Source organism: Theobroma cacao, chromosome 4 (genome assembly GCF_053813885.1).
Source record: "Theobroma cacao isolate CCN51 chromosome 4, ASM5381388v1, whole genome shotgun sequence".
NCBI classification, from domain to species: Eukaryota; Viridiplantae; Streptophyta; class Magnoliopsida; order Malvales; family Malvaceae; genus Theobroma; species Theobroma cacao.
In genome coordinates, this window is record NC_142642.1 from 1813611 (window position 1) to 1824006 (window position 10396).

Genomic DNA, 10396 nt, shown 5'->3' on the forward strand with positions numbered 1-10396 from the left:
TCTAAATCCATGTATTGAGGGTAGTTTGTGGGTTGTCCTGAACCTATGCTCACTCCCAAGTTGTTTCTATAATTAAAGTTTCGTGGAAATTTCTTCAAAAAGAGGTTACAGCTAAGAAGCAAGAGGAGAACTGGTAAGTTGAATTTAGTCCCATTTTTTTGTCTGTACAAAAGACTCCGTAAAGTCAAACAAAAACTTCAAAAACGTCGCCTTCAAGGACTATTGACATCCCCCACGCTCTCCCCTTTCTTTTTTGAACTATTGAATTGGGATTTTTCCTTTATAAATACAAGGCGAACCAGCTCGATTTTCCAGGTTCAATTTGCATTGGTTTTTCACCTTCATCCTTGCTTTTGTCTTTTTTTTTGTTCTTCTTTTTCGTCAAGAGAAAAAGAACATGGGAACCCAAGCTCCTTCTGACAAAGATAATGCCCGGAACGACAGTGTAAGTTGCTGTAAAACTCTTTTGTGCATGCACTGATTTGTCTTGCTTTTGTTTTTTGAAACATAAAGTTAATGAAAGCTTTCCGAACTCGTTGGAGGTTTGTCCTTTTAGCTTTATGCTCTTGTATCTGCATGATTTACTTTTGTTCTTTAGTTTTCTGTCCGTTTATGATTTTCGTTTCTGTAATTCTGCTTCCTCAACAACCATATGATAAAAGCCTCTGATTAGTTAATTCAGCATAACTTTATGGACTCATTTTCATGAAAACATAATTCTTGAATCATTTTCTCATCATACGAACTTGGAAATGGAAGACAGTTTAGACCCAAGGTTTCTCTGCCTGTGATAATTTTGGTTCTCCATCCATTGTTGCCTCTCTGCAACTTTTCTTTGCATATATCTGAGATTTGGCTTAAGAAGATGATTCTGGTTCAGTGGGTTCTTTTTTTCGACACACGTGAAACCGATGGTTCATCACGAGTCACTGTGTTGTAATTCATCCATGGCAGAAGACACACACTTTGAAGTTAATGGATCTTTTAACCTTAAGCTTACGGCACCGTTTTTTCAACTTTGATTGCTTAGAAAGAAACCCATAGTGAGAAGGAATTGCATTAAATGCCGACTGAAATTTAGATTATTATAGTTCCCTTTTTCCCTGGTGGCAGCTGCTGGCCATAAAGTCTTAAGTCAACACTCAACGTATGCATTCATGGTTGTCACAATACTTGTTTTCTAAGTTCAAAGACAAACGTTTGCATTTAATTGTAAGTAAAGATGGAAAGATTAGGTACAGTACCAAACATCTCAGATAAAAAAAAAAAGGTACAGCACCAAACATCTCAGATGAGAACAAAAAAAAAACTTACTTGGTCCTGTAGTCTGTAGAGATCTGCTTCCTGATTATAGTAAATTTTATCAAGTGATTTACAGAAAGGATTCACATGCAAGCACATGGTTAGTTTGTTACTAATACTTTTGAGACAGACAAGCCAAAGTCTTTGACTTGTATTTTCCTTTAGAAAAAGTATGAAATACTGTGCAATGTCTAAGTCTAGTCTAGGAGTTTTACTGTATCTAAAGACAAAGTAAAACATGTAATTTAACCCCCACAAGTAGAACTGTTACCGCAAGGCATAGCTAGTAAAACATGTAATGCTAGCGTATGAACATGGATCAAAACGTGTGAAGTGGGAACCAAAATAAGTGGCCGACAACTTCAGAATGATAAGGACAAATCAAGAGAGAGAAACTTTTCATTGTTGAATCTACTGATAAGTTGATAACTGATGTAGGGACATTTTGCCCTTCCAAAGATTAGGGAATTCCAATCACAACTTGTTTTGAAATGCCCATGTCATCCGCTCTTTTAGCACTTCTCAGAAGCACTAGGGGATTTACTAAATGGAAAGAGAAATGAAAAGTCCTATTTTGGTGGCTTTCACTAACCTCAACTCTGTCTGGTTGTCTGATTTGCTTTACTTTCTCATTTTTTGTCTGTTTTATGGTTCACTTTTAGCATTACCTTGAATTATGTATTTTGTCAGAAACTGATAGAGAGATTTGTTTCTTTGCCTATCACAGTTTGAAGAAAAATTAGCAAGGCAGAAAGCAATTGATGATTGGTTGCCAATTACCTCATCAAGAAATGCAAAATGGTGGTACTCAGCTTTCCACAATGTCACTGCTATGGTTGGAGCTGGTGTCCTCGGTCTCCCCTATGCCATGTCAGAGCTTGGATGGTATGATCTGAAATGGAAAAAAATTTGAAGAGTTTAATTATTTAATGAATTTAGAATTTCGATGTTTTAGCCGAGCAATCAATATAGAAAATTCGATAGATTGATGGAACACTATTATTTGGTTTCAGGGGTCCTGGCGTGGTTGTCCTAGTCCTATCATGGATTATTACCCTGTATACTCTATGGCAAATGGTTGAGATGCATGAGATGGTTCCAGGAAAACGTTTTGATAGATACCATGAACTGGGTCAATATGCCTTTGGTGAAAAACTTGGTCTCTACATTGTGGTGCCACAGCAGCTTATTGTTGAAGTTGGTGTCTGCATAGTATACATGGTTACCGGAGGCAAATCATTGAAGAAGTTCCATGACACCGTCTGCAGTACCTGCCAATCCATAAAACTTACCTATTTCATCATGATTTTTGCCTCTGTTCACTTTGTGCTGTCTCACCTTCCCAACTTCAACTCCATCTCTGGTGTCTCCTTGGCAGCGGCAGTCATGTCCTTGAGGTATATTGCACATTCTTTTATGTGCCATTTCAGATAAATTGAACAGAATCCGAAATTTATTTCTTTGATTTTTAAATTTGATATGCTAATGCATGTTTTTAAATTGTCATACAGTTACTCTACGATTGCTTGGGGAGCTTCAGTGGATAAGGGTGTTCAGCCAAATGTGCAATATGGCTACAAAGCAAAGACAGCAGCAGGAACAGTGTTCGACTTCTTCGGTGCCTTGGGTGAAGTAGCTTTTGCCTATGCCGGGCACAATGTGGTGTTGGAGATCCAAGCAACAATCCCATCTACACCTGAGAAGCCATCAAAGGGACCCATGTGGAGAGGTGTTGTCGTTGCCTATATAGTTGTGGCCTTGTGCTACTTCCCTGTTGCTTTGATTGGGTATTGGATGTTCGGCAATGCTGTCGAGGACAACATCCTCATGTCATTGGAGAAACCAGCATGGCTCATTGCAATGGCTAACATGTTTGTTGTTATTCATGTTATTGGAAGCTACCAGGTGTGTATCAATCAATAGTGTTCGGATTTTATCATAATTTAATCCATACCACAGATAACTGATTAGGTTTTCCTTTAACTTTTGTCATGTAGATTTATGCAATGCCAGTATTTGACATGATGGAAACTGTCCTAGTGAAGAAACTAAATTTCAAGCCTACTAGAACACTTCGATTCATTGTTCGCAATCTTTACGTCGGTAAGTAAATTCTTCACTTTTTTTCAACTTACTTGCATGTAAATCAAGGTACTGATATCAACTAAAAAGGGGATTGGAGCTAGAGGATATTAATTATTATGCCATATCTTTATTTGCAGCATTCACAATGTTTGTTGGCATCACCTTCCCTTTCTTCGGTGGTCTTCTTGGATTCTTTGGAGGATTTGCTTTTGCACCAACAACATACTTTGTAAGCCACATTCTCTCTTCATGCCATCTTCCTTCTTACTTGAAATGTACCAATTCTATTTGAAGAACTTTGACCCCATCATTTATTTGCTCTCTTGCTTTTTGTTCATTAGCTCCCTTGCATCATGTGGCTTGCCATCTACAAACCAAGAAAGTTCGGCTTATCTTGGTGGACTAACTGGGTATGTAAACTTGATTTAAATTTTGCCATCCTTATTGTTTCAATGTGATTCGAATCAGTGTTTAATCGGTCTTATTTGGTTTTTTCTTTTTTTTTCCCCAGATCTGCATTGTATTAGGTGTTGTCTTGATGGTAGTATCACCAATTGGAGGCTTGAGGCAAATCATCATTCAAGCCAAGCACTATGAATTTTACTCTTAATTGTTGTCTTCCCACAGTAGAAGGAAAGTGGGGTGCCACAAAGCACAGTAGGGAAAAAAAATGAAGAACATGATAAGTTAAGGTGGTCTGATGGCGCATAAGGCCATTGTCAACAGTCAATGTTGACAGAGTTCATCGGGTGATTGAAGCTTGAACCGGTTTCTGTTGTATCACTGGTTCACTGCTTTCTGTGCACAAGGGAACTGTAGCTACTGAGACCAAACCAGAAGAGAGTTGGCCATCACTGTTTCTTCATAACTTGTTTATGCATGTAAAATATACCAGTCCTTTTTTGTTTGTTTTGCTGTTGGTGAAAAATGAATATGCATGTCACAATCTTCAGAAAAAAAGAAAACATGAGTTCAGTTGTGAAATGGTTTCCATCTAATGTGTATTTGCTTTGAAAATGAGTTCTGAGTTAAGGTTTGTTTCAGGAAATATATGGAATCATAGTGTAAAATCAATACAACCTACGATTTGATGTTTTCTACAGAATGCTTCTGCTTCATCTTCTTTATTACTTACTAGTTGGTGATTTAGATTTTCCCTGAGAAAAGCCATTTGTTTCTTGTTGGATCTTGCCAAAGAAAACCCAAGTTAACATATGATCTTCGAACTGAAATGCAAATCCAGAATGACCTGGGTTGTCTCATTTTACCCCATTTTTACAACAAAAATTTTCAATTTTTTCATAGCAGGCAAACCTGTTAGCAGAGCAACAATAAGTTTATAACCATCAAGCAATGAAATCTGTCTACCAAGTACCAAGTAGAATTCATCCTCATACTGAGAAAATCAACTACTACAAAAATCCCAACATTCGAAATGGAACTACTTTATGTTTACTCTATTTTGGATCGCCAAATCAGAACAAACCATAAAATAATCTTTGGCTGGTGTTCTTAGAAATTACAGAATAGGCAGCTGGAACTTTTGAAACAAAATCCTAAACTTATGTTGCATAGACCTGGAAATGAAGATTGGAGAAGCTTGAGCTCAGGAAAGGTGGAACCAGGGGTGGAAACTTGATTCACCAGGCCTTAAGGGGTGATGATGAGCTTTAGGGAGCAAATGCAGTAGAAAGAAGGATGCTTACTGTTAATCAACTGTGATTAGTGTCATAAAATCTGTATAGTTTCGATTGATGATTCAGTCTAAGCACTTATCAAACGCATAATATGACAAAATCTCAACATCGAATGGAAAAAATAAACAAACCAGGAATAAACTGATTGGCTACTGTTTGCTGCCGTCAATAAAAACCCAACCCAAGGTTTATGCTGTTGCAAGGCCGGCCATTCTTTTTCACCATCTCCACATGGTTAACCTATGGCCTATGATGTGCCAAGCCTGCAACCAAACAATGAGAAGCAACTTCCATTCCCTTTCACAAGAAGTCTATCAGAAAACACATGGATTAAATATACACTATGCAAATCAAAGCATGGAAGCAAAATCCAAATGTTCTTATCTATGGGCCTAAGCTCAAATTATTAATTTGTATTTGTGCCATCATATATTATGGTATGCTCTATCCGATAATTATTCAAGAGCAACCTGAACTATGAAGCAGTGTAGCTTATCCTTGCATTGGTTACTTACACTTGAATTTTCCAGTTCAGACTGTTTGTAAATGTGAATATGAAACGAGCGTGGTGAAAAGTGAGGCTGTAAATGTGAATTGATGGAGTGGGTAATTAGGTAAACAACGGTGGCACCCGTAAATGGAGCCTTTCTGATTTTTGCAGTTGGGAGAGGAATATCTGGAGATCTTGTCAGGAAAGGCTGAAGGATGACTCTTCTAAAGATAAAAAGATATGGCCTGGAAATAGGAGATATATCTAGAAATTGGAAAGTGTTTTATAAGTTTTGGGTGCTGAATATAAATATTTTGTCAACTGCTTTTGTATAGTTTCCTGTGAGCCTATGACTCAGGATTTAAGGCTTTTTTTTTTTTTTTGTAAATTTGAAATCAATGGAGAGTGGGACATGTGGACTTATAGGGTGAAATTTGTAATGTGAGGAAGGGTATTATTCTGCATGGCCAACCAATGATTATTGGCATGTGGCCATAACTGATGAAATCTTGATCTATATTCAAGAATCAATCAAATTCGGGTTATCAAAATAAATAGTTAAAAAAAAAAAGAATTTATATTTGATATCTTGACAGCGTATATATCAAATGTTGTTATCTAAAAATCAAAAGATCTGACACTAAATATTAAAAAAATTTTAAAAAATACTTATAAGATAAAATTAAAGATTAATCATTTTTAAAAATACATGAATAATAAATTTTTTATTTTCTCTTTCTAAATCCCTCTCAACATTTTCTTCCTTTATTTCTCTCCAACTCCATCATTTCTTTTCTTATTTTTCCTTCTTCTTCCATTGAGAGCAAGTTTGATAAAATTGTGCAATTTCAAGATCTCAAGGTAATTTTTATTTGTCGACTTTAATAGTGTATTTTTTAAGTGATTTTTATATTGAATTCAGGGTTACAATGTGATAAAAAAAATTGTTGTTTAATTGAGAAATCAGGATCTGTTTAATTGAGTTCAGGGCACTGCCTGTTTATGGGTCTTGCATTCATGGACCCACTTTCACTGGGTGTTTAGATTGTATTTCATTTGCAATGCTATGTTGGGCTGCGTTGGGCAATATGTCTGGTCCTGGGTTACAGTTTAATGCCTTTGTATCATTTTTTTTTCAATTTAAGTATTTTTTTTTTTAAAAAATAATCTGTACATCTCTCACTCAAAAATCTTGATTAAAAAAAATTTTAAAATTTTGATTTGAAGTGTTGGAAATTTGAAAAAATAGATGAGCATAATTTTTTAAAGAGAGTATTTGTATCTAAAATGTTTATGTAAATATTAGATTATATTTTTTTTAATCATTGACGAACAATTTTAACGGTTAAAGAGTTAAAAAATCATCATTTTAAAACAAAATGGATCAAAGTGATCAGAGGGGTTTTTGGATTTTACCCATATTTGGTATTAAAATGGGAAATGGTAGATTTGTTTCCTGATATGGTAGGGAGGAAATTGAGAAGGAAAAGCTTGGGTATTCCAGCATTTTATTCAAACTTATGAGATTTAATTCCTTTTTATATTTTTCTCCCTAAAAGGAATAATAGCTGTCTCTCTGCTAAGTCCTAGTAAAAGAAAAAAAATTAAAAATACCTAACTCACTAAATGAATCCTTTATTAATTTGCCAATTTCCCCTTAATTATTATTATTTTCATTTTTATGGACTTAACAGGAATCTTAATTTTCTTTGCTGTCCTTTTCCTGTTATGCTCCCCTCTAAATAATTTACCATGATCTCAGATGTCAATGAACTATGTGTTGAGATGCATGAGGATAGTTTACCATCTAAAGACAGTAGCATTTGGAAATTGATTCTTCTTTCCTTGTATAAAAACATTTGCATGGGAACAGAAGTGTCACAGTCAGAAGTTCCCTCTCTAATATTTTCTGTATCTGTCTAGGCGGAGTTCACTTCACGTTTGTTGTCACTTTCAAGATTTCCTTCTTTGTAACTATCAATCAATATATATTTTCTTGAGTGCTCCATCTTCTCCCTCTTCCTACATAGTTCTGCAGTGCATACTTGGAAACCATGGGGACTCAAGGACCTCCTCAGGAGCAGCTCGAAACCAATACCCCAAGCACCGTAAGCCTCTCCCACCCTTCCTGCATATGTTCTTTTCGTTTGTGAATGCTTTTCTTGATCTTTTCGTCATGCAAACGGCTGAAACTTTTTCATAATGAACAGTTTCTGTATCCTTTCTTATGTGGAGGGGATGATTATGAAAGTTGGAAACCATGTTAATCTGACAGAAAGATTTGTTGTGAATTTCAGATAGACGAAAAGCTAGCAAAGCAGAAGGACATTGATGCTTGGCTTCCAATTACTTCTTCAAGAAATGCAAAATGGTGGTACGCAGCATTCCACAATGTTACTGCTATGGTTGGTGCTGGAGTCCTCAGTCTTCCTTATGCCATGTCACATCTTGGATGGTATGTGAAACACAAAACTTTTGCGCATATACTTCGAAGAAAGATCAATATTTGAATAAGTTTCCTTTCTCTAATTCAGGGGTCCTGGCATTGTAATTATGATCCTGTCATGGATCATCACTCTATACACTCTCTGGCAAATGGTTGAGATGCATGAGATGGTTCCTGGGAAGAGGTTTGATCGATACCATGAGCTGGGGCAGCAAGCCTTTGGGGAGAAGCTCGGACTTTACATTGTGGTTCCTCAACAACTAATCTGTGAAGTTAGTGTTGACATAGTCTACATGGTTACTGGTGGAAAATCACTGCAGAAAATCCATGATCTAGCCTGCAAGAATCACTGCAAAGATATCAAATTAACATCTTTTATCGCGATATTTGCCTCTGTCCATTTTGTACTCGCCCACCTCCCTAACTTTAACTCCATCTCAGGGGTCTCTTTGGCTGCAGCAGTCATGTCTTTGAGGTAATGTTCCTTCCTATTTATCAGCTCACTTGGTCTTTTAAGTGTGCAAAAGCCTAATTCTAAGCCATAAAATTTAGGGGATATTCTACAAATTCAAGGTATATAATGGTCATTAACCAATTGTACTCCTCTAAAAACAGTATCTTAATAAGCTGGGATGTAAAATGTTCAGTTGTTCATGTTGTTAACGTTCAAATGTAAGTTTATCTGATGTCAATGTTGTTATGCAGTTACTCTACCATAGCCTGGACAGCTTCTGTTCACAAGGGTGTCCAGCCAGATGTGCAATATGGCTACAAAGCCACCACCACACCTGGAACATTCTTTGGTTTCTTGAATGCATTAGGCGATGTAGCTTTTGCCTATGCTGGACACAACGTGGTCTTGGAGATCCAAGCAACCATCCCTTCGACGCCGGAGAAGCCTTCCAAGGGGCCAATGTGGAGAGGAGTGGTCGTTGCCTATATTGTTGTGGGCTTGTGCTACTTCCCTGTTGCCTTCATCGGGTACTATATGTTTGGCAACAATGTTGAGGACAACATCCTCATCTCATTGCAGAAACCAACGTGGCTTATCATTGCAGCAAACATGTTCGTTGTGATCCATGTGATTGGAAGCTATCAGGTTTGATCTGTTTCAGCTTGGTTCTGCAGGCTCACTTGAATAGACTTTTATGCTTCTGTTTCTGTAAATGCAGCTATATGCCATGCCTGTTTTTGACATGATAGAAACTTTGCTGGTAAAGAAATTTCATTTTAGACCAACTAGAACGCTTCGATTTGTCACCCGCAATCTGTATGTTGGTAAGTAAAGTTAATTACCCTTTCTGGTCCAGGGTTTGTATACCATGAAATTAGAACTTAATTGTTCTTTGTTTCAGCTGCCACCATGTTCGTAGGTATGACTTTTCCGTTCTTTGGTGGCCTTCTTGGATTCTTTGGAGGATTTGCTTATGCACCAACAACCTATTTTGTAAGTCCTTCTGGTTCAGTAGATTGCCCTTTGCTAATTCTGACAAAGATGTCAAACTGATATACACTATTAATTCTTTTTCCTGTCATTTCTTTAGCTCCCTTGCATCATATGGCTTGCTATCTACAAACCAAAGAGGTTTGGGTTATCTTGGTGTATCAACTGGGTATATTTTCCAACTTAAAATCATGCTCAAGTTTCTTCCTCGTATTCCCATCTGCCTTTTGACAATAAATCTGACTCGGTTTAGTTTTTAAATTTCAGATCTGTATCATACTCGGCGTCCTGTTAATGACTCTAGCTCCCATTGGAGGTTTGAGGAATATCATACTTCAAGCCAAGGGTTACCATTTCTACTCTTAAATCATTTCCTGTAACCGCAAGCGAGCAAGTAATTCGAATGGACAAATATAAGATTTATATCAAATAAGATGGTTAGTTTTTAAGTCAGATTGTAGCGAGAAATGTTAGCCAAAACCAGGGTTTGTATTTAAATCATTGTTTAGCATTGGTTGGCTCTTGGGCAAACATTTGTCTTTTGAATGGGAAAGTGGCCCCATGAAACCATCATTGTTTTCATCTTTCTTAGTGTTGATTATGGATTCGTAAGCATAATGTGCACCATTGCTGCAGTTTTTAGTATTTGTCAATACTCGGCCATGTGAGTCTTCGGCTGCTAGTTTTTTAGCAGAGGGATGTGACAGACAACTTGCAGTTTGTTCATGTTTGACAGACAATCGAGCATTTCTTTAAACTTTCTATTTTATGAACAGATTCTTGAATGAATAATTTGACCCTCAGGGTGACTTTCTTCTGGACATCATTTTCCAGATAAGTTCTACATTGAATCCAACCACAAACAAATTGAAGTAAACCTATTTCCTTTCTGCAGGCAAGATCCCCATACTTAATCACAGTAAAAGCTTGTC

At 36.8% G+C, this 10396-nt stretch overlaps 2 protein-coding genes across 2 annotated transcripts; both read left to right on the forward strand.

The window, feature by feature from the left end:
- Window positions 1-286: 286 nt before the first annotated feature.
- On the forward strand, window positions 287-4492 carry LOC18600940 (lysine histidine transporter 1). The gene is made up of 8 exons (XM_018120154.2): window positions 287-445; window positions 2030-2187; window positions 2316-2699; window positions 2814-3207; window positions 3300-3405; window positions 3525-3616; window positions 3729-3797; window positions 3899-4492. The coding sequence occupies exons 1-8, from the start codon at window positions 398-400 to the stop codon at window positions 3995-3997; spliced, it is 1350 nt and encodes a 449-aa protein (XP_017975643.1). The 5' UTR covers window positions 287-397; the 3' UTR covers window positions 3998-4492.
- A 3090-nt stretch (window positions 4493-7582) lies between these two features.
- On the forward strand, window positions 7583-10099 carry LOC18600941 (lysine histidine transporter 1-like). Its single transcript, XM_007031697.3, has 8 exons — window positions 7583-7682; window positions 7872-8029; window positions 8109-8495; window positions 8726-9119; window positions 9193-9298; window positions 9376-9467; window positions 9565-9633; window positions 9732-10099. Exons 1-8 carry the CDS (start codon window positions 7629-7631, stop codon window positions 9828-9830), a joined length of 1359 nt encoding a protein of 452 aa, XP_007031759.1. The 5' UTR covers window positions 7583-7628; the 3' UTR covers window positions 9831-10099.
- The last annotated feature ends 297 nt before the right edge of the window (window positions 10100-10396 follow it).

Coding starts and splice junctions, on each gene's coding strand:
- LOC18600941 (XM_007031697.3), top strand. CDS start 7,629: ATGGGGACTCAAGGACCTCCTCAGGAGCAGCTCGAAACCAATACCCCA. Junction 7,683..7,871: donor AAACCAATACCCCAAGCACC/GTAAGCCTCTCC, acceptor TGTGAATTTCAG/ATAGACGAAAAGCTAGCAAA. Junction 9,634..9,731: donor TATCTTGGTGTATCAACTGG/GTATATTTTCCA, acceptor TTTAAATTTCAG/ATCTGTATCATACTCGGCGT.
- LOC18600940 (XM_018120154.2), top strand. CDS start 398: ATGGGAACCCAAGCTCCTTCTGACAAAGATAATGCCCGGAACGACAGT. Junction 2,188..2,315: donor GCCATGTCAGAGCTTGGATG/GTATGATCTGAA, acceptor ATTTGGTTTCAG/GGGTCCTGGCGTGGTTGTCC. Junction 3,798..3,898: donor TATCTTGGTGGACTAACTGG/GTATGTAAACTT, acceptor TTTTTTCCCCAG/ATCTGCATTGTATTAGGTGT.